We start from the raw sequence: 23,581 nt of genomic DNA on the forward strand, positions 1-23,581 counted from the left end.
ATTTTAATTTGGAATATTATTCCATGTCCATCCCTAAGAAGTAGGACATCCTGAAGCGATTTAAGGTTGAGTTTTTTTTTTTTCTCTTAGTAAGGTCTATACTCTATGTTGAGTGAGATATCTAGCTACAGGAATATCCTTGATAGTCTTACCTATGTGAATGTGGAAGTGAGGCCGCTTCCTATGAAATCTTGAATAAGTTTCTAGAGCGTTCACTATACTGGGATACAAGCACATGGCAGTAATGTGCTGGCTTTTTGAACTTCATCTTAATAAAGTTATGTGTGTGGTGTTGTCAGAGATAGAGTTCAAAACTATAAGTTACTCTAGTATAATCTAGATCACTAACACTATATACAGGTTCAAGTTGAGAAACACCTTTACTTATGCATAGCTTTATGATATGCTGCTTGATATATATTTTTTTAAATAAAAACAAGTGGGGGACTGTTGGAGCAGTTATGTTTTTATTTAAATATTTTAAATATATTTATATTTTGGTTCATTACAAACATTAAATATAAAACATAAATTGTTATCAACCTTTGATTACAGACAGTTTTGCATTTGATTGCAGACAGTTTTGCACCCCATAAATCCCCATTAACTCCCTTGATTTCTTACATTCGTACACCCCACAACATCTACTTACACACACACACACACACACACATACATAGGCAGATGGAAAAAAAAAAAGTGAAGAGAAAAAAAAAGTTTTACAAATATTGATTTAAAAAGCAACATATTGAGAGGGTGTGAGTTCGAAGGTTCTTTGATTGCAGACAATTTTGCACCCCATAAATCCCCTTTAACTCCCTTGATTTCTTTCGTTCGTACACCCCACACCGTCTACTTATATACACACACACACACACACATACATATATATAGGCAGATGGCATATAAAAAAAGTGAAGAGAAAAAAAAAGTTTTACAAATATTGATTTAAAAAGCAACATATTGAGAGGGTGTGAGTTCGAAGGTTCTTCCACTGTGCAAGGAAGAACTTTATCAGAAGAAGAAGGTTCTGGGCTGTTTTATCCTAGGGACGACGTGGTATTTGTGAACTGCTTGCACACTTTGGGCAGAGCCGCAAAACATCTTAAAGAGAGCGACTTAGTCCGCGACTCATCTCAAGAATCATTCACCACTCAAGACTTCTACATTTTTCGGGTGACTTCGTTCCTTTTCTATTTCGGTTTTCAACAGACCAAAAGAAGAAAATATAATATATTTGAATGATTTTTTTGAAGAGATGGATCCTTAAATTAGTATCTATAAAAACAGTTTAATCATTGAAATGTATTATGAGTAGTCTTAGAAAATTTGCGGACATCCTTAATGCGTCACAACATATGTATACATATACACAGACATCCACGTACACACAAATACACACTCAAGCGCTAATTAACCCGTTAGTCGATAATATGAGTGATAAGTAAAATGCAGTTATTAGTTAAAATTTTTAAATTCCTAGATTAATTATATATCAAATTTGAAATCCGGTTAGATACAATAATATTAGGAAGGGTGAGGATTTGAGTTAAGCCACACAATGGTTATCCATCATGTAGTATCAAAATCTCCATCCATAGAACTATAACCTAAGACTTTCCACGTATAAATAGAGAGGATAATACGGTGGTAGGTTGCTAGTTTGTACTAAGATGCTAGTTTAAACTAGTATACTACGATGCTAGTTTAAACTAGTAGGAAAACACACATAAAAACATCAAAAACAAATCCGTGGTCCTGTCGTGACATCATATTTTTAATGTGACTTCGTGGTGAAAAATTTATTAATTAAACAGTTGTGATGAGCCCCGTTGGCAATTACAGTCCAAACCTAGATTGCCGTTAGTGTGTGAGCCTAACAAAGTCTCTTTTGGATTTCAATTAGTGCATTCTCTAATCCTCTCAATTCACATGATGCTCAGGAAATAATCAGGAGCTTAGTAAACAAATTTCAAAAGAACTCATGAAACATAATACACTTGATGATTTGAACCTACACGCAGAGGGAGACTTTACTATGAACTACTTGGAGATCTTATCGAAAGCAAACACCTTAATTTAGCCTCAATTTTCTTCCAATCTCAATTTCATTCGAACCCTAATTCATCCCCAACTCTATCAAAGACAGATGATCATTTTGGCTTCTTAGTCTAGATTGAAGGGACGATTTTAACACCACACATAATGCTTGTGGGTGTAAATTTTCGCTATCTTCTCCTTTGATGAAAATGTACCTGCAAAATAAAGGCCAAAAGCCTGCACTCACGATGAATGGGGGCTTTGGTCAAAGAATTTCTAGTGCCAAAATTAGAATTTTGAAAAGAAAGTATTTAGGAGTTTGTGAGTAGCAAATTACTTAGCATTTTTATAGGAGGGTACGTGGCTAGCCCCTTTTAGTGGAGAGTGGCCGGCCATATATGGTGTAATTGTGTGAATAATTGCAAGATATTATTTAAAATAATATCTTGCAATTAACATGATAATTATTCCTAATTTAAATAGGAAGTTTTGGGAGTTCCCTTTTGAATAAAATCAATAAAGGATTGATGAAGAGTGATGAGAGGAATTTGAAATAAATTACATATTGATCACATTTGACTTTTCCTTGATTAAGCCGTTATTATCCGTTGCATGCACGTGAGAATCCTGATATGCCTCAAGAATAATCTTGTATTTTTAACCCAAAAGTCCACATGTCACCTACATAATTTTTTGAATTATTTTTAGCTCCATAATGCTCATGTGGTTTTTTTTTTTTTTTTTTTTTAATGAAACACTAATAGAAGTTTAGATTTGACTACAAGTATTAACAAGGCTCATTACATGTGTTTAATTAATAAATTTGTCATCACGATGATCACTTTAAAAGTGTAGTGTCACCTCATGTACCACGAAAAAGATTTGGCCACAATCCAATTATTGTTAATGCACATGTTTTACATTATAAGAAGACCGGGATGTGTTATTCGTATTAGCATGGCATCATATGAAAACATGGCGGGTAGCGTCAGCATATACAGTCGCTATTAACATGCATGGTTGGTAAAACTTTGAATTCCTTTTAATCAAATTAAATCTAATCCAAGTGATCATGATTAATTCATGTGTGCGTATTCATGTTATCTAAACTCAAAACACGTGCAGCAATCTAACAATTACTGAGTCTTCCAAGCGTAAGTTCTTGTATCCGGATCCTCTTTGTGAAATTTCGAAGATCCGTGAATTGTGCTAGTTTACTGTACATTGTGCAGTCAGGAATCATTTTAAATTTTTTTATTTAAAATTAAACATAAACAATATCTAAAGAAAACTGACCGTATAATTTACGATGAACAAATACTATTCTCGAATCTTCAGAATCCCCACAAAGAAGATAACGTTGGTAAGTTCTTTACTAGTATCCCACGAATGAGTCCACGATTGATGATTTCGGGTACGAGAATTTTTGGATAGTGTGTGTTTGGACCCAACTCAGATAAAATTGGGCTGGATCCAGTCCGACCAGTTCTCTTGCTTTTATTATTTTTTCCGCTTTCAGCGTTAGATTTTGCAGATCCCAGCCTGCCATTGCAGTGAGGAATCTAATCCAACCAAACAAATGTAACTTTAACTCCTTCAATCAACTGTAAAAGTTGAAACTGTGTAGCGACAGCGACAGCGACCCGGACCAATTTGGTACTCTGCTTTTTTTACTGGACCAGGATCCTCTCCTAATCTATGGATGAGGATCCTTATGATCAAAGAATGTATACTGTTAAATTTTTATCCAACGGCTACGAACACATAATCTCTTTAAAATTATAATAATTATAACCGTTGGATTTTTATCCAACGATTCACATCTTTTGATCATGATGATCCTCATCCTTAGATTAGGAGAGGATCCTGGTCCTTTTTAACTTTCCCTTTTATCGTACGCCGCCCTCCCCACCAAAATAGTAAAAACTCCTTGCCCAATCTGAGGGCGCCACGTCATCATCCCCTTCTCTTCAAAGGACGTCCGGAAAACACCAAATTAATCAGAGCCTCCCAATTCAACCCCGCTCTGCCTGTCTCTGTCTGTGCAACAAAGAGCTCTCGGACGAGGCTTTCCGCGCTCGCTTGTTCTTGACTCTTCTATCCGGGTTATTTCGGGTGAACGAGATGAGACGCTCCGGTTCGTGCATCTTTTCATTTTCTTTCTTAGCATCGCTCAGTTGTCGTTGAATTGATCGGTTTCGATGTTTTCAGGATTGGTTTTGTAGTAATTAGTATTGGCTGCTTTGTTTCGATTATAAAGTCTTTAAATTGTGGTTGAATTCTGTACTTTTTTTTATTTATTTATGGATTTTTGTGAGTATAGATCAGGTTTGATTTGAGCTTCGTTCTTTGGATTGAATCGAATTGAATTTGATTTATAATTCTGTTGAATCGCTGAAATAATGGTAAATTAAATTAAGAAGGGTTAAAGCTTTGTCGAATTCGAAAATCGGAGAATGGTTTTTAGCTGAATTGGTGAGGATGCTGGAATATTTGTTGCATGAAGGGGGTTAAGGGTTCTGATTTGTTGAAAAGAATGAACTCTTTCAAACAGAAAATTGAATGACTGACCAGCGTATGCTTAAAGTTTCTGATTTGTCAAAAAATTATAAAATTGAATCTATTTAAATTGTTCCATCTTTGCACTCTCATTAGTCAAAATATAGAAAACGACGACGGAAAAGTTATCGAACAGGCCAAACTAATTGTCTATATCACATTGTCACAGCAGTTTGTTTAATTTTTTTGGTAAGTTTCAGGGGATAGTTACATTTAGACGGGTTTTGTCTAAACTTTAGTCTTGTGGCAGAAGTTTGCATCTTTTTTAATCGTGATTAATGGTTGGGGTTGTAACGTAGGACTCAATGAGAATTGTGGGAAAATACTTCCTTCAGCGATGGCTTCTCAGTACTTGGAAGTCACGGGGAGGGACTCTCAAATAGTGAGGCAGACGTTTCTAATCGTCTTTAGTATTTTCTACATCCCCACTTACCTAGGGTTCTTGAACTCTCAGTCAGCTGGTCTATGCTGCACTTCTCTCAAAAGCTTTGTCAAATTTATCCTACTCAAGTGTTAGATACTTCCTGGAGCGCACATTACTTAGTAAACCTTGCTTTAAGTTGAAACACATTTCGGGTTTGGTGCTATCTGGTTTTCTTATTGGATTGCCCCAGACATTAGTATTTGTAGAATGTGTTCTTCAAAACTTATATAATAACCTGTTTGAATATTAGTATATTGCTTACTAGCTTGTTGCGTTAGCATTCCATGTTATCTGTGCTATTAACTACTTTATTCTTAATCTGCTTAGCCACTAAAGCAGCTAACAAGGAGTTGGAACGGATTGATGCCGTCTTTAATTCATATGCAAATGCATCTTCTGGTTTGATTGAGTAAGTCTACTGCACAAAATACTTGTTATAATTTGTGGATTTTGCTATTACTTTTGCTACAGCAGGAGGGAAGGTTATAATTTTTTTAGTGAAAGTGTTGAGCATGCTCAATGACAGATTTAATTCAGTAATTCCTTTGGCATTCAAAATGTTATTACATTTTTCCCTTGTCACGTATTTAGTTGCATCTTCCAGGGGTAGGTAAGAATTTCATGAAAATATGTAATGGGTATCACCATTTTTTGTACTAACGTAAGATCATTGTTGGTCCCGCATGGGCACATTTTATGATTACTATTCAACAGAAAGAGTTGTTATGAATCACCAATTGTTCCTTGTCCAGAAAATCCGCAGTGACCAATAGAATCGCATTATATCCAAATACCTGATCGAACTACCATAAATCATTGTTTTTTTTCTTAAAGACGGGAGAAGAAAAGTAGTATTGTTTCATGGCATTTCAATTACAATCAAAATTTATCATATTTGTATCAACTCTACCTCAATAAATTTTTCCCATGGAGAAGCTGTACTTTTTACATGTACGCACACCTTGGTTACAGGAAAATTTGATGTACCCTTTTGACTTATTAGTTGTTCGTGCTCTTTGAACAGCCCAGAGGGAATTGAACGTCTTTGTTCAGATTTGGAAGTTGACCATACGGATGTAAGGGTCTTGATGCTTGCCTGGTAAGTTCAGTTTGGAGTCATTTGATCTTCACTTCTTCGAATTATCCTTGATTTGAACTGTCAAAGCTAATAGACTATGTATGCCAGGAAAATGAAAGCTGAAAAACAAGGGTACTTCACCCTGGTAAGCAGTACTTGCTCATCTGCGTATCAAAATTTTTCAAGTATTTTTTTTTTTTTTTTAAATGAAATTGTCATTTACTCCATTTACCAACTGTTTGTACGTTTCCACAATTTATTTCATTTCATCTAGCATCTAACCGTACGTTGTTAAATTAATTTTGATGATTGCATAGCAATGTCTTTGCTTTACATGTCTGGGTGTGTTTACTCGTAGAGATTTACATGTATATACGTGGAGTCTTTGGCTTCACAGGGGAGCTTGTGCTTGTGCGAGTGCGAGTGCGAGTGTATGCATATAAGGCATATGTCAAAAAAGACACATCCGTGTGCTCTATATGTACATATTACATATAGACATTCACCTACATGTACAACACAGATCAAATGACACTAGTGTTAACTGTTAAGTTGTCAAGCTTTACTGTAGCGAATGCTGACCACATACGTCAAATCCAAACTCAATTTAATACTTTAACCATTCCATCCTTGTTCTATTATAAGTAGCATATTTCTTGATATAATTTTCTTTTAAAAGTGAAACTTCATGTGGAACCTTGCATTCATCACTCTAACCGTACCATTTGTTTCATGACATCGCCAATCTCCTCTTTTATAGGAAGAGTGGCGAGTAGGACTTAAAGCACTGAGGGTGGACAATGTAAGTAAATTAAAGAAGGCACTCCCAGAGCTAGAGAAAGAGGTAGAATTTTAAAATTGCTTCCTTTTATTACCGCAATTTAATTAGTTCATCCCATCCACATGATTGAGGTCACAGAGATTCTGATCTTTTCCTGTTAATTACATAATGGATAGGTCAGGAGGCCATCGAACTTTGTGGATTTCTATTCCTATGCATTCCGATATTGTTTGACGGGTAATGCGTCAAATGTGTCTATCTGGTTATATTTTGTAAAGTAATTGATTTTCCTTTGTTTTTACCCTTTATATATGTATTAAACCATCTGTATTTTTCTTCTATTATTTACAGAGGAGAAACAGAAGAGCATAGATATAGACAGCATATGCGAGTTATTAAATATTGTTCTAGGATCTCAATACCATTCGCAGGTTGACTTATTTACTCAGTACCTAAAGGTGAGTAGCTGAATAAATATTGTTGTATTAATGAACTGGTATTCCGTTTAGTCGGGAAAAAGATTCTGAAAATGGTAAATGTAATTCTAAATGCAGATTCAGAATGATTACAAAGTCATAAATATGGATCAATGGATGGGCTTTTACCGGTTTTGCGATGAGGTAATCTTGCACGTTGGTTGTTAATTTGAACACTCCTGCTTTGTTTCTTCTTTTCATTTTTCTTATTCACTGCTAGTCGTGTCTTATGCCAATAACCGTCAACGTTTGGTTTTGCATATCAGTTGTTGCCATTTTCCTTTTTCCGTAAGTGCTAATCTGCTTTCATGATATGTTAGCTAACGTGTTATCCTTACAATCCTTTGCACAGATAAGTTTTCCAGACCTTAGCAACTACAACCCTGAACTTGCATGGCCCTTGATCCTCGACAATTTTGTTGAATGGATACGAGAAAAGCAGAGCCAGAGCTGATAATTTTCGGTGAACCTGAGTCTCTGCTGTAAACCCTACAATTGTTGGTGAAGCCCTCTTCGAATCCTTGTTTTCTCACCGTGAGATGTTTATTTTCGCACCGACCCTAAATTTAATTGTGATTGGCCTTTTTGCAGGACAGTTTAGACAACACAATCAAATGGCCTCAGGAATTTACTTTTGTTCATTTTCTTTTCTTGCAAATATAGGATTTACCCTTTGGAAATTGCATGTTTGTGATATGAATATAATTCTGAAAGTCCGGGGAATGTTATAGCACAGCTTCCATAGTTTACTCTGTTTAATATCCAGTTAACGCTGTAAGGTACTTGAGGTGATTGAGTTGAGGCCATTGAATTATGCTATTTTAGTGTGGAGAGATTTTATCATGAATGTGTTTGATAGAATAAAAGCACTTGTGAAAATTGGGATTTGGTGTTATCACTGTTTTATATCATAATCCATGTTGAACTGCGTGGAGATTATTGGGTATATCGGATACATTCCATTGATCAGCAAAGAACATGAATTTGCCTGTGTAATTGTTTGAGATTTAGTGGTAGGATCATAATGGAGTCAGAGACACGGCAAAAGATTCGAACTTGAGGGTAGGAGAGCGTTGGCACAACGAGGCTCTCACAATTTTGTGGTCATATAAGATCCTCTTGGAACAGTGAGACCTGCATGTAAGCAATGCCTCAACTATACACGAAAATTTGCGCAATTTGGTCCAACAAGTCATAAAGTAGTTGTGTATTTGTTAACCTAATTGAGTCAAACACAGGGAAATGAGGACATTGAGACGAAGAAGTCAAAGGAACAAAGAAAAGGGACCGAATTTCATTTCGAATAGTACCAAATCAGGAATAGTACGCGAACGTGAAGGCCTCCAGGGCACGTTATTTGTGGGGCCTTCAACTTGCTTTTCCTATAGGAAAAGCAACTTTAAACAAAAGCACTTGGACACTATCCTGTGGGAGGGAGCACAAGGTTCCCGGTTGTAGGCTCTCTGTATCACAAAGTGAACCTCCTTCAAGAAAACCTCACCTTTCACATTTTTGTTTTTCATAAAGCGGTATAAAAACTACTCTAATCTATGGCGAACGGAATTCAGACTCACTTTCTTTAATCTGTATGAATTTGGTATAGATTTTACTTTCCTAAAGCAACACTTTTAAACCACAAAAATATAGAATTCTAATAATGCATCGACAACATGTCACAGTATATTTATTCCAACAACTATCGATGCGTTATTGACATTTATCATAATGTTTTTTACAACTCCACCTAAGAGTCGGGTAGAAGAAAACCACAGAAGGATGATGCCAACTTAAAACTTTGCAGGGCAGAAAATCACTTGCCAAAATATTGAAGATCGCAGCAAAAGAATGAAAGATAACAGAAACAAGAACTTGACTTTGCTTCTTATCTTTGAGCAATGTTCTAGAAAATAAATAAACTCTGCTGCGAATTTCAACCATCAAGAGGATGAAGAAGCAATAATCAAGGGCGAAGGGGGAGGACGAGGGCGTCTTGTTCGGCTTCTACCCCTGCGGAATGTTGTGCCAGAAGGAGAGGATGATGAAGATGAAGGAGAGTTAGACAATTTTGCCGCATTGTGTGACTGATTTGTTAACTTGTCCTTGTCTCCTTCATCTGCCTTATCTTCGATTCTGTGAACTTTGGCCGCATTTAAAGTCACAGGAAGAACACAATTGCAGAGGAACCCTGCACAATAAGGAATGATTGGTTATGAATAGTGTTAAAACCACATAACTATTAACAAACAAAGCAAGCTCATTTCTTTGGAAACGGATGCTTTCAAGGATCGAAACATTCAAATAGTATTAGGCTCAATTTTTGGTAGTGGAATGCAGCATTTTCTGAGAAGATTATTTTTTCGGAGATGAGTTCTAAGTGCATTCTAGCTACTTCTACCTTTTCATAGATGAGCCATAGATGAGCTCTAAGGTCGTTGTCAAAATTTGCACTTTTCGTTGTCAATTTGACGAAATATACAAGGAAAGGTCAGCAAAGCAATACCTCTGAACTATGCAAGTTTCATGACTAAAATGATCCATAGAAACTAGATAAATCGAAGCAAATAATTCCTACCGATTCTGGCAAGCCGATTAACCCAACTTGGAATTGGATTTCCAGTCAATGTGATACATGCATCATTGCAGAAGTGGTTGCAGTTCTTGGTAATCAAATTGTAGGCATTGCCTCTGTAATTCGCTGCAAGGTCTTCCAACACTGCCCTCACCTCTAAAGGCCCAACATCCGTCTTCCCGATCAAAATTGATTTCCTAAATGTAAACCCGTCACACTTTTTCGGTTCTCCTTCAAAAATTCCAGATGTTGGAAACTCATGAGCTCCGAACGCATACTCCACACCGTGTACTGCACAAGTGAATCCAGTCAAAAACCTCCATGAACATCGAAAAAAAATACAAGTAATGGAAAAACATATCGGAAACCAAGTAAAGCTCATTGTACTTGGAAACAAGAAGTGAAAACGAATTCATGAATTTCTTAACAGAAGCTGGTAAGGAAATTAGTAGCTATGAATCACACTAACAATAATGTTTCCGGATTCGAGAAGTTCAATGGCTCACATCAATCCTTTATCTTGTATTTCTAATTCAATACCTAAAGTTTTGTTTTTTTAAGATCAAAATCCACAATCTAATCCAACTGAACCACATACATCTTAAACTAAACAGAATACAGGCCAAGCCAAAGAGCAACCAACAAATATCCGCATTTTCTCATCTGCCAAACATAATTATGTACATTTTCTCACCAGCCAAACACAAAGTAAAGTTGGTAGAACTAACCTTGTACACCAGAATGGTAAACTCCAAGGCCAAGCCAATAAGCGTAGCCATTAAAAGGTGTGAGATCGTAGACATTGAGGTACACAGGTACCGATCCACGGTCCTCCTCCTCCTCAATGGCAGTTCTGCACCCACTCTTTTTACACAACATTTTCACTCTCGTTTCTTCCTCTTCTCTTCTGCTGCTGCTGCACTCAGAGTCTCACAGACTAAAAAGTGACATTTTCAGCTGCACAACCGCCACCACCATCTCTGCCTCTCATTATACAACAACATCATCCTCCAACAAGAATGTCATCGAATTACAATACAATTTCCGAGTTGCTTTTCGGATTCCAAATCATGGGTTTTCTTCTTTGCTTCCAAAAATTAATGGGTTTTTGATTTTCTGGTGATTTTTCTAGTGGGAGAGGAGAAATTGGAGAATCTTCTGCTGATGGATGATGGGTTCCACAAAGTGAATGTGAGAGGTGGTGCTGCCGCAGCTCTTGGCTTTTTTTTAATAAGAAAATGGTTGGTGCTGTGTTATAAAAATCTGGGATCTGTGAAAGAGAACTGCTCGAACACACTCAAAAGTAGAACTCTCTCTCTCTCTCTCACTCATGAATACTCAAAAGTAAAACTCTCTCTCATGAATTCTACGTCACTTCAAATTTAATAATATAATATTTTATAATATTGATACGAAATTTAGTATGAAATTGATGTGAGTGGTATTACAGGGGAAACAGGGTTATCCCTGATTGGTTACAAGTCTGAGCTGGTCTCAGTCTCATCCACCTTTTAAAATTTGAATTTTTTGGGAGAAAGTAACGTACAATCATTGCGGAATGTAGTGGGTTTCTTATTTCAATTAAAACTTTTTTAGGATAAAGGAAACAATATCATTATTTTTCGGTTTTGGTTAAAGAGAAAGAAGGAAAGTGCCCAGCCAGATGAGATGAATGAATATAATTAATTAAAGTAATATTTTAGAGAATTATTGTTGACAATATAAAATTTTTATTTTGTACGTTTTATAAATTTTTTTTTTAAAATATAAATATTTTGAATGTAAAATGAAAGTTTTAGAGTACAAAATAAGTTTTTTTATATATAAAATTTTATTTTCCACTCTTCTTAAACCATAATATGTTGATTCCTCAACCACAATTAAAGGTGGGCAGAAAAATCGCCGAACCGCAAAACCAATTCGAACCGTGATAAAAAAATTGTGTTACCAAAATTTTCAAAGCCGAAACAAAAACCGAACTGGAACGTCTCAAATCAGTACTTGTTTGGAAATGCTATGAACCGAAAAAATCAGACCGAACGTCTTTTAATATAAATTATTATTTTATATTATATTTTATATAGATAAGTCATTTTTCTTAGAAGGCCATGTGCATAAGCCCAATATTTTCTCCACTTCTCTCCCCCTCCTTTAGGTACCGTTTGGTACGTAGACGAGATGAAACGGAAAGGAACGGGATGGGCTGGGACAGGACGGGACGGAAAAGTGGTTCCATGTTATGTTTGGTATGCGTAGGACAGAACATGAGAGTTGTTCAGTTCTGTGTTTGGTGCGCAAGACGGAGAACGGAACCAAAAGACAAAGAAATCAAAACAAGCTCAATAAGGGGAGCGGAAGCAGATAAACAAAGGCGGATCTTTGGTTGCAGATGCAGTATTGGGCAGATCAAAGTACTACAAAATACAAAGAAATTCAGTAGAATTAGGAACTAGGTGTTAATGAACTCGAAACAAGCAAATCAAAAAAGAATAATAATGCCACTTCAAATTTACATCAAAATTAATTAAAGGACCTCCTGTAAGCAATTTTTTTTTATTTTCAATTGCAGATGCAGTATTGGGCAGATCGAAGCCCTACAAAATATAAAGAAAGAGAGACTGAGAGGCTACAAAATCACAATTATATCGAACCTGGAACGGAAATGCAGAGCTAAAGTTCACAAAGAGGCTACACGAAAGAGGATGAGGAGGAAGGTTGCGAAGGGGAGATGCAGAGCTGAAGAAGTTCACAGTGGCAGAGAAGAGAAGATGATAGTTAGGGTTTGTTGTATGATTTAAATGGTGTAAATATTGAAAAAGACAAGGGGTATTTTTGTCTTAAAATGTTATAAATGTGTGTTCCACGGAGGTGGAACAAGTCGTTCCAGGGGGGAGACGGAACTAAAAATTACCCAAAACTTGTCCCGTGAAACAGCGCGTTCCACCTGTTTTAGGCGCACCAAACGTGGGACAGAATGCCTCGTCCCACTCCGTTCCGTCCCGTCCCATGTACCAAACGGTACCTTATTGGTTTGTCACATATGTCCCTCTACTTTATTTTTCTTCATTCTTTTCTAGTATCTTATGCGTTATATACACTTTAGTTTTAGTTTAGAATGTACACTTTGGTCTTGATCTGAGACATTATAAATGTATGCTTTTCAGTTGCCGATCACAATCTTGTAGATCTAGTAGTGGGAACTCAAATTTGTTTGGATTTGTGGTTGAAATATGTGTTTGGTATTGGAAGTAGAAGAATAAATAAATATATATATATATATATATACATATATATATATATTTTTTTTTTTTGGTTAGAACCGTAAACCGGCATGAACCGATCTAGGACAAGCATAAACCGAATATTTTTTCCCAAATTGAGTTCGCCGCCAAGGTTTTATTAATAAATTTAAGCGAGACAACACTGAACTGACCGCTGATATTCTTTGAACTTAATTAGATGCCTCAAATATTTCCAATTTGGCTAATATTTTGTAAGAATAATCTATGAGGTGCAAGTTAAAAAATAGACGGTTTAAAGTTCAATGTGTTGACCTCACAACTAATTCTCATTTTTATAAAAGTAGAAAAAAAATGAAAAAGAGAATCATTTTCCTTAAAGGCTTCTGATGGTTGCTGGTTTCATTGTGGTAGCACAACTTTGTTGTGATTATGTTATTTCATTGTGAAAGTACTTTTGTAATCATTCTAAAGAAATTTAGGTGCTATCTGTTTAGCAATGTTTTTGTTTATTAGTAAATAAAATATTTTAAGTTTGCTTCCAGTTGGTGGCGAATTTGAGACTAATAGTTATCTCATTATATGACATAGCTAAAATTCATGTCCCATAGTTAAATGATATCGATATATTGTCTAAGAAAAAAAAGTTGTACAGAATACTATGTTTCACATGTACGTTCTTTAACAAAATATAAGGGCCTGTTTGGTAATGTACTTGAATTCAACTTTTTAAACTCAAAAACAATTTTCAAGTTTTAGGTCTTAAAAACTTGTTTGGTAAGAATATTTTCAAAAACTGAATTCAAGATTAACTAAAAAATATAGTCTATTTTCTGAAAACATAAAAAGTAGGTTTTTAGAGTTTTTAAACTTAAACTCGCTCTTTTCTTTTCTCTCCCTCATTCAAATCTATCTCTTTCTTTTCTTCTTTCTCTCTCCTCATTTTTTTTCTTTTTTTTTACCTTTGTTGTCTCTCCTCCAACCTGCTCTCTTCATTTTTTAGGTTCTTTTTCTCACTGATCTTCCTCTCTATCTCGTTCGATCCTCTTTCTTCTTTCTTTTTTCCTTCAATCATCTCTTACTTTCTTTCCTCTTCTCTTCTCTTTCTACCTCTCTTGCAACCCCCCGTCTTGTTAGATCTCTTTGTTGTACTCTAAGTCGTAAGATTTAAAAATTTTAAATTGCAAACCAATCAAGTTTTTGAGTCTTAAAGAAAATTGTTTTCAAAAAATGTTCTTAAAAAATGTTTTGAGAAATGATAAAAATTTTCAAATAGGATACCAAACAGGCCCTAACTGACTTACATTTTTTATTAGGAACCAAGCGAAAGTCCAACTGTATAGAATAGGTCACCAGTTTGTTTTATAAGTCTTATTATGTATCACTGGTTGATTTGTTCATTCTAATTTTAATTTAGGGAAAAGACTCATATACATTATTTTTCACTTTTTATACGCCTTTTATTATTATTATTATTATTATTATTGCTAAAATGGTGAGATTGACATAACTCATCACCTTAATCCCTGAGATTTGAACGGGATAAAGGAGAATCAAGGGGTAGATGGTTCTTTACATGTGATTCTCATATGTAATGCTATTTATCAGCTTCTTTTCTTTTTTTCTTTTTTTTTTTTTTTTTTAATTCAAACAATTGATTTGTTAGATTAGGAAACCGACGGGGTTCGAACCCAGGCCGTGGTGCAAGGGCAACATTCCTCTCCACCACTGTGGTAGAGGGCCACTTGTATCAACTTTCAAATTAAACACTCATGATGATACACTCTTACCTGGATATCTGAAATGGACATTGAAATCGAGGCATGCTGGCAGACACTCGGAGGGTGACAAAGTTACAACAAGGCTAGCCTGGCCTAATGCGGGTTAGGGGACCGTTCGGGGTCGAAAGAAATTGAGAGCACCAAAATCATTATGACGGTATATTTATATATTTTTTTCATAAGAGTATAAATTTATAAATTTTGGTTAAAAAATAAAAAAGTTTAACTAGAAGTGATGGTTTTATTTTATTTAAAATTAATGAGGAGGTCCCGGGTTCGAAATACTATGTGCGTTTATTTACTTTTCAATTTTTATGAATTTCTTTTCATAATAGTATAAATTTATAAAATTTGTCATATGATCAAAAAGTTTAATTAGTAATTGTGGTTTTTATTATTTAAAATGAGAGATCTTGAGTTCAAAATGTTATGTGCATGTTTATTTTTTCCAATTTTTACGAATTTGCGTGTGGTTATTCTTTTCTTTTTAGTTACTAGCTAATAGTTATGTGGGTTGCAAACATTCATTCCAATTCAAGTCTAACCTTAAATAAAGAGTAATGCGTAGATCAAATTTGCAAATCATATGACGTGTCACTTGTAATATCCCACATCGCGCCGGGGGAGAGGGGGTGATGTGCCTTATTTGTACATGCCCACCTCCCTATAATAAGACGCATTTTGGGTGGAAGCCCAACAACAAATCCATGAGGGCGTGCCCCAAAGCAAACAATATCTTAATATGCGGACTGGGATGTGAAAATTTGGCATCATAGTCACACCCTGGGCGAAAGTGTGCCAACGAGGACGTTGGACCCCTAAGGTGGGTGGATTATAAGATCCCACATCGCGCCGGGGGACTGGGGGTGATGTGCCTTATATGTACATGACCACCTCCCTATAGTAAGACGCGTTTTGGGTGGAAGCCCAAGAACAAATCTGTAAGGCATGGCCCAAAGCAAACAATATATTACTATGCAGACTGGGATGTGATATCACCAATATGTTTAATTTAGTGCTCATCATTGCTTATACATATCAATTAAAGACTCGAAAATATATTCTTTTTAGTCCCATATTGACAAAATTAGTAAATAAGAAGAAACACATCACAATTTATATAAAAACACTTTAGACGTTCATGTAGAAGGGAAACAAAACTCGTCATTTTTCTACTTGTAATTCCAGGGCTTTTTTGTTTCCTTATCTCAATACAAAATAAATTATTTTTCTGTGTTTCTAAATTATCGTGTATAAAGTGTTTTTTTTTTTTTAAGTATAATTTTATCGGAATCTTACATATGAAACAGATAATTTTTCTTATGAAATTGGGACTCATTTTTTGGGTCACCCCGAGCCTTAAAACTTTCAGGATCGACCCTGAATCCTTTTATGAAAGTTTCAAACAGATTTTCTTGAAAGTTTCCCAAAAGTTTTAAATAGATTTTCCTGAAACTTTTGTGTCAATATGCTGATTTATCACTAAAAAAAAAGCTTGTATTTCTCTATGAGAGCGTCTTAGGGTTTTAGTGTGAAAACCCTTCCCTAATTTTTACAATTTTATTAATTTTAAAAGAGTGAATTGACGGAAATGCCCTTGAGGTAAAGATAGTTGACTTTCGTTGACCATCATATTGGGAGACGTATGAAACATTATTTTAGCGTATCCTCATAGTGCTTGTCACTACGAACGCGTAAGTGCAAGCGGAATAGAATTCGGAGTTGCAATGAAAATTTTACGAACTTACGAAGTCGAAGAGCATTTTAATAATTTCATCATCCTAAATATTTGGCTCTCTATTATTTTAATATTATTTCTTGAATTTCCGTCCAGTGGGACTTCCCACACCTTTTCCCCTCAATCCCGTGTCTTCCTATTCTCCCGGATTCCCTCACCCTATCTCTCTCATACTCTCTCATCCCTCACCTTTTCTTTTCAACTTTCTCTCTGCACTTTCTGTGCAACACAAAACAGCCGACTTCTATCCGACTCCATCTCCTTCGACGAGCCCAGTTGAACCAGCCATTGTTGCAGACCTGGTAACAAGTCACCATCAACGTGGATACTCCTTCAACAGCTCTTCCTCTCCCTCTCTTAGCTACGTGCATTGCACAAAAGGTGTAGCAACACCGAGCCATCTCCCCAGCAATGTACGACCATTGCCATTCCAGCGAGTCCTCAGGCCACCACACCAACACGTTTCACTCTCTTTCTCCCCCTCCTATGTTTTCTCCCTTCCATCATCGGTGCACACATGCACAAAAACACAAACCACTGCATAGCAGCAGTAGCACACCTAACCTTGCGAACTCCGGAAAGATCCTTCATTCTTCGACATTGCATAAGCATCGAGTCAACTCCTTTTATCCCTTTCGTGATCTAGAAATGACCTTTAGATCACTAGGTGTCTGATTTGATGAGGTTTTGATACAGAAGCTAAAAGGGGGAAGTTTTTCCATAATTATGGAAATTGGACCATGACTATCAAGCCATATTCAAGGCATTTTTCCGGGTGTCTCCGATCGTTTTTTGACCTCGTGATGATGTGATCATGTTCCCTTCATTACGAGCTTCAAATAAATAGGTAGAACACTGAAAATGGTTGGGTAGCAAGCTAGAAATTAGCTCTGAATGTTGGGATGAAATTTCCCAAATTTCTGAAAAACTAGGATCCGTGGTCATTTGGCCACTTTCAGGCCTTTTTTTTGCCAACACCGACCTTAACTCGACCCTAATTTGGTATAGTTTTGTTCCCTACATTTCTAACTGCAACATGGATTTTGAATTATTGATTTTGGTAGAGAATCGAGCTCGATAGGAGCTCTGGAAGTTAGACCAAAAACCTGCAAAATTGCAGGAACTCGCGAGGAAGATGAGTACGTATGTACTCGCAAATGCGTGGGCACGCATGAACGTGTGAGGGTGGTCGGCGCATGGGCGTGTGGCTGCCAGTGTAGCCACTTGTGGCGGGGCGTGCGGCAGTGCTGGGAGGAACTTGAGGCCCCTTGGTTTCTCGACGTGCCAGATCCGAATCCGCTCTCCGTTTTCCGAAATTCGACCATTTTAAAATAGTTTCTTTATTAGCTAAACTTTGTACGAAAACGCGTTTATACATTAGTACGTTACATATTTACATAAATGGTTTCATTTCTAGGGGAAACGCATCACAAGGACTCTCGATGCTACGAGGCAGGTTCGATTCGATGACATGAAATGTGAGTGGGTCTTTTCCTTGATATATATATATATATATATATATTGGTTAGTTTCCATATATACATTTATAAATAAATTCTCTACGTGATTGCCATGATTAAAATGACGTTTATAAGAAATGCCTTATGGTTGGGAAAGTATGAAATAATCCTGGGATGCTTAGGTAAGCTTACTATAAGGAGATGCCTTAATTATATTTATGTTCATAAATAATGTGATGTTGACTAGAGTTATCAAGTCATCGTGGCATGACTACATTTATGTTATTTGCTCATCATTTGCTGCACCGGTGTTAGTACTTGCTCAGGCCAGGGCCAGCCTTTCACGTGTATGTGCACATCGCACCGTATGCTCACTTTGGATCCATTGTAGGTGTCAGTCTTGTTGTACATGTTGCAATAGGCAACTCCGACTGGTATGTGCTACGCATAGTGCCAGTCTTCACATGATTGTAGTACTAGAGTGTATATCATTATTACACTCAGTCATGTTCATGTCAGAATACATCTGCATGAACTCGTGTGTCAACATGTGTCGATGAACACTCAATGTGATATGTTTATTTATGCGAAAATATGTGATTACGAATGTCACATCCCGACCCGGGGCGGATCACTTCCCGGGCCCGACTTCACTACCGTAGCACGATATTGTCCGCTTTGGGCTTACCATTCCCTCACGGTTTTGCTTTTGGGAACTCACGAGCAACTTCCCAGTGGGTCACCCATCATGGGATTGCTCTAGCACCCTTCTCGCTTAACTTCAGAGTTCCTACGGAACCCGAAGCCAGTGAGCTCCCAAAAGGCCTTGTGCTAGGTAGAGATGGGAATATACATTTAAGGATCACTACCCTGGGCGATGTGGGATGTTACAATCCACCCCCCTTACGGGCCCGACGTTCTCGTCGGCACATTTCTGGCCAGGGATTGGCTCTGATACCAAATTGTCACATCCCGGCCCGGGGTGGACCACTTCTCGGGCCCACTCCACCACCGTAGCACGATATTGTCCGCTTTGGGCTTACCATTCCCTCACAGTTTTGTTTTTGGGAACTCACACGAGAACTTCCCGATGGGTCACCCATCCTGGGAATGTTCTTGCGCGCTACTCGCTTAACTTCGGAGTTCCCATGGAACCCAAAGCCAGTGAGCTCCCAAAAGGCCTCATGCTAGGTAGAGATGAGAATATACATTTAAGGATCACTACCCTGGGCGATGTGGGATGTTACAACGAATGTCAAGTATTTATTTACAAAAGTTGTGACGTTTGGCATCCTTGAAATACTGCTGGCTGTGGTAAGCATTTTTATACTATATGTAGTATATATAATTTGGAAACTATATCTGTTTTATGGCGAGGAGTTATAAAGTTTTCAAAAAGGTTTTTATAAAGCTTTATTTTTAGACCCACTCAGCCTTATTTTTCGCCCCTCTAGGTTTTAGTAGCTGAGCTTTCGTGTCGACAAGGATTATTGGCAAACTTTGGTATAGGTGATTACCTTCGACAATATAATCCGTGTCCTACTTTTACTGTACTTTACTTGTGCTCTAACATCACGTGTGAATTGGGTTCACTCTCGCTCACCAGCGCACTCATACTTTTAGGCACTTTTAGGGTTAAATTTACTCACAATTCCACATCGCTGCATTTTATGGTTTTGTGTCACCCTTCTAGTATCGGCCACCATGACTCGATTCGGAGTCCAGGTGGACATTTCGGGTTGAAATGTGTCATTTAGTAAGAATGAACGTAGTACAAAGATTGAGTGATGGTAGAGTTTGATTATTGAGTGTAAGTTTATCGATAAATTTTAGTTTAATTGTTAGTTTCATTTTATACTTGATAATAATTAAGTAATAAAATAAAATTGACAATTCATATTTAATATCTAATATAAAAAAAATGACGTTATATAAGTTCGAATAAAATTTTCTAAAATAAATTAATCTCTGGCCACACAAATTCCAATCACCAAGCAAGAAACAGTAAATAGAAAACGGGGAGTCTGAGCGATGAAGAAATGACAGGGTGCTTTGAGAACAACGGCAGGTCGTCGTACAAGGTGTTTTGACAAAACACGGCAGGTCGTATAGCCCTCTTTTAATTTACTTGGTCGAAACGACGTAGTTCTGTCCAGGGTTTAAAAACTGAAAAATACATTTTCGTTTCTTCTTCTCGGGCATATCAATCAGTCTCGCGGCGCCGTTGCTTGCCCTGGTTACCCAATCTCTGGTGGGAAATATAGAAACCGGTGGAGGGAAATCCCGGCGGCTGGATGGCCGACAACTGCCCCCACTTTTGCCATAACGTGCGTCCGCCCTTGCTACCATCTGCTTCTTGAGTAAATCATTGGCGATGACGAAGGTACAGCAGTAAACCGAGTTCAGGCACACAATGATCTGTAAATCCTGCCCGGTTCCGATACATTCCGAAATTTCGGCACCGCTTTGCTCTTCCACTCAAACCGGTGGCCTCTCTAAATCGTACCATTGAACGCGAAGGATCGCAAGCAAATGTTTCGCGCCAGAGAAATCTTGGTCCGGCTCCCTAAACGTTTAAAACCCACAACAATCTTACAACCAAGGAGAACATTTTGCTCCAAATCCGCTAAAAATGCCAACAATACTAACGCCGAGGAGACGAGTGTGAGTTCGTACCAGGAGCAGTATAAGCAGCTGGAGAAGCTCGACTTCATGACCGCCACCAAAATGCTCTTCACTGCTCCGCCCTCGAAAAAGAAATTCGGGTATTGTTTTGCTTCGACTTTTCTGCAACATAGTATTTGTTTCTTGTTCTTTTGATTGTTATGTAAGTTGGTATTGCTTTTGCTCTGATTGGAATTTGTGGGTCGTTTTCGGTTCTCTTTGGCATTTCGTCGAACAGCTTTTTTGCATGTAGGTAGATAATTTACATAGCTGGGATAGTGTTGAAATGGAGGGTTTGTTGAAATTACAAGGAGCCAGGTGGGTGTTTTAAGGTTTAAATTGATTGAATGTTGGCAAATGTTGTGTGAAAATTTGAATTTGGACCCAGCTGCTAAAGCACTAAGCTAATTCTGGACTTGTATTATTTCAAGTTGTTGAAGGACAAGAAAATGTACAAGAAATGTTGGTGTATGGGTAAAATGCTTAGAGGGTATGTATTTTGGTCGAGTCCAAGTAAATTATTTGTATTGTCGGGTCCGTATTTGTTAAAATTTTCCTATTGAGTTAAAAGAAAAACAGAAGTTCAATGCTTATGTAATGGAACAAACGAAGAATGTATTTGTACCCCGAAAGGGATTCTATATATTCTCACCATTTTGCAGCAAAGCCTTTTTTCTTTTTTCCATTTGTGTAGGTTAGTTTCCCTTGATTTGTGTCTGTGCGGTGTAGATTACTTTCCAAAGAAGCTATTAATGAAAGATATTTCTGTACTTTGAATATCCTACTGGTATCTTCCTTTCAGTACTGAGACATGTTTTTTGCCTCTCTTCTTTTCGTGGTCAGGCTCGATTTCCATTTGGTACAACTGTTCTTTTGTTGCATGCCTTCCTTGGGTACGTATCACTTTTCATATTTGGTTTCTCCTGTGGTTACACATCGTTATCTGAAAACTTATTTCATGTAACAGCTGTGTATCTGGTGGCTCAGTATGCTCGCTATGAAATTAGAAGAATGGAAGCGGTAACTAAACATTTATGTTTTTTGCTGATCTTAAGCTTAAAATATTGCATATGTAGTATAGTCTCTTGATTGGATTGTATGCCATTGTGTGTTTTTATTGTGAATATCTCGTTTAAGAATGAGAAAAACAAGACAAACTCAGGAAACCAAAAACAACTAAGCAAGATAATTAACACCAAGAATTTACGTGGTCCAGGTATGTGCCTACGTCCACGGGGCATCAACAACAATAAACTTTCACTATATCAATGATGAGTACAACGAATAATCTTGCCAAGCCTCTAGGATTAAGACTTGACGAAAAACCTGAAAGAACAAGAACAAGAACAAGAAATACACCCTTTATCTCTTTTCATTTCTCTAGCAAACACTTTGCCCTTGCAATATTCTCTCACTCTAACTAGTTGAGTGGTATACAACTTATTGTTTTGCTCTAGTTTTTTTTGCTCCAATTCAAAACTAGCGCAATAGTCCTTTATATAGACATAATATAAGGATTACTGAATTTACAATTGGCAACCTGGACGCTCCTTATGTATCTGTCAAAACAACCTTTGCAGAAAGAGGTCGCACTGCATCTTTTACTGATCCACTCATATGGCTGGTTCGCCCCACACACACACACACACACTTGGTATTTGTCTATTACCAACTTTACGCCAAAAGAAATGCACTATGGCCGCACACGTATAAATGCTAGCTGAATATTGGATCCTTAGAAGCTCATGGGTGCAACATTTTTCCTCCAACTTTCCAAAGTGAACATTCTAACTAATCATGTACAATCTGCACTCTTTTACCAAACACCGAATTTTTTTCTTTCCATCAATACTCAAGAAAGTTTCAACTCATTGATTAATTTCAAAGATGGAGCATTGCTTTTTAACACAGAAACATGATCATGTCAAGTTCGATAAGCACATATTTGGAAATTGAGCAAGATATACGAGTAACACTAAAATGCCTTGACTTGTCCAAAATCTCCATCTCAGGAACAGGAGATGAAAAAGAAGAAAGAAGAAGAAGCGAAAGCAAAAGAAATAGAAGTAAATGCTACCGAAGAAAAAGAAGCAGGATCTGTTCCAGAGCTTTTGGAGGTAAAAGTGAGACTAGATAAACTTGAAGAAACACTGAAGGAAATAGTGGTTGAATCGAAGAAGCAAACTGCCAGTGGGTTAACGAAAGATCAGGAAGTAGGTAGTGAGAAGAAAGATGGTGTAAAAGAGGCAACTAACACTAGTAGTTCAGACTCCAGCAAGCCTTCTGAGAAAGATCACCTTAGTAAACAGGATTCTGGAGAATCAAGACCGGCCCTCGGCAAAGAGAGTAAATAGTCAGCACCCGGTTCCTAATGCTTCCTTGAAGGATCAGCTGGGCAAAACCGAAGATGGAGGGGCTTCTCAAGATGCTAAAAGATGAAGTCGTTGACTTATTGTCTACAGTTTTGGTTGTAGCTTAGCATAGGCAACAGGGAACACGTCATTTGAACAGGTTAAGTTGATTTATAGGTGGGAGTATGTTGCGAATTCGATGTTCTTTTCTTCATCGAACTTTCTTCTTGCAAAATGAAAAAATACTTAATTGTAGAGCTTTTTTCCCAGAAATGATTAGCGGGAACATCTTGGAGACTAGACTTTGGTTGAACGATATGTTGCCTATGAATGTGATGGTTATTTTCAAGTTTGCTGGTCTACAATACAAGTTACACGGTTCTTGCTTGTGATCGCGCTCGAGAGCAAAGGTGAAGAACCA

General features: G+C 37.1%; 2 protein-coding genes and 1 non-coding gene across 5 annotated transcripts; 2 read left to right on the top strand and 1 right to left on the bottom strand.

The window, feature by feature from the left end:
* The first annotated feature begins 4,016 nt into the window (after positions 1-4,016).
* LOC137707584 (defective in cullin neddylation protein (DUF298)) lies at positions 4,017-8,237 on the top strand. 3 transcript variants are annotated; one of them, XM_068446486.2, is made up of 10 exons: positions 4,017-4,177; positions 5,351-5,432; positions 6,048-6,122; positions 6,210-6,246; positions 6,862-6,945; positions 7,059-7,119; positions 7,234-7,340; positions 7,437-7,502; positions 7,711-7,859; positions 7,950-8,237. In XM_068446486.2, exons 1-9 carry the CDS (start codon positions 4,165-4,167, stop codon positions 7,810-7,812), a joined length of 627 nt encoding a protein of 208 aa, XP_068302587.2. In that variant the 5' UTR covers positions 4,017-4,164; the 3' UTR covers positions 7,813-7,859; positions 7,950-8,237. The 3 variants fall into 3 exon arrangements, with proteins under 3 accessions (XP_068302587.2, XP_068302588.2, XP_068302589.2); XM_068446487.2 differs by having other exon boundaries at positions 4,020-4,177; positions 7,955-8,237; XM_068446488.2 differs by having other exon boundaries at positions 4,020-4,177; positions 7,711-7,855.
* An 804-nt stretch (positions 8,238-9,041) lies between these two features.
* Positions 9,042-11,417, bottom strand: LOC137708681 (PPPDE putative thiol peptidase family protein). The gene is made up of 3 exons (XM_068447804.2): positions 10,656-11,417; positions 9,931-10,218; positions 9,042-9,543 (listed from the first exon to the last, which is right to left on the bottom strand). The coding sequence occupies exons 1-3, from the start codon at positions 10,804-10,806 to the stop codon at positions 9,296-9,298; spliced, it is 687 nt and encodes a 228-aa protein (XP_068303905.1). The 5' UTR covers positions 10,807-11,417; the 3' UTR covers positions 9,042-9,295.
* Positions 11,418-19,955: 8,538 nt separating this feature from the next.
* Positions 19,956-23,460, top strand: LOC137708671 (uncharacterized). The gene is made up of 5 exons (XR_015958160.1): positions 19,956-20,213; positions 20,249-20,910; positions 21,653-21,702; positions 21,777-21,829; positions 22,822-23,460. It is a non-coding gene; the product is annotated as an uncharacterized LOC137708671 (transcript).
* Positions 23,461-23,581: the final 121 nt, after the last annotated feature.

The sequence above is a fragment of the Pyrus communis genome, chromosome 17 (genome assembly GCF_041283825.1).
Source record: "Pyrus communis isolate YQ-2024b chromosome 17, ASM4128382v1, whole genome shotgun sequence".
NCBI lineage: Eukaryota > Viridiplantae > Streptophyta > Magnoliopsida > Rosales > Rosaceae > Pyrus > Pyrus communis.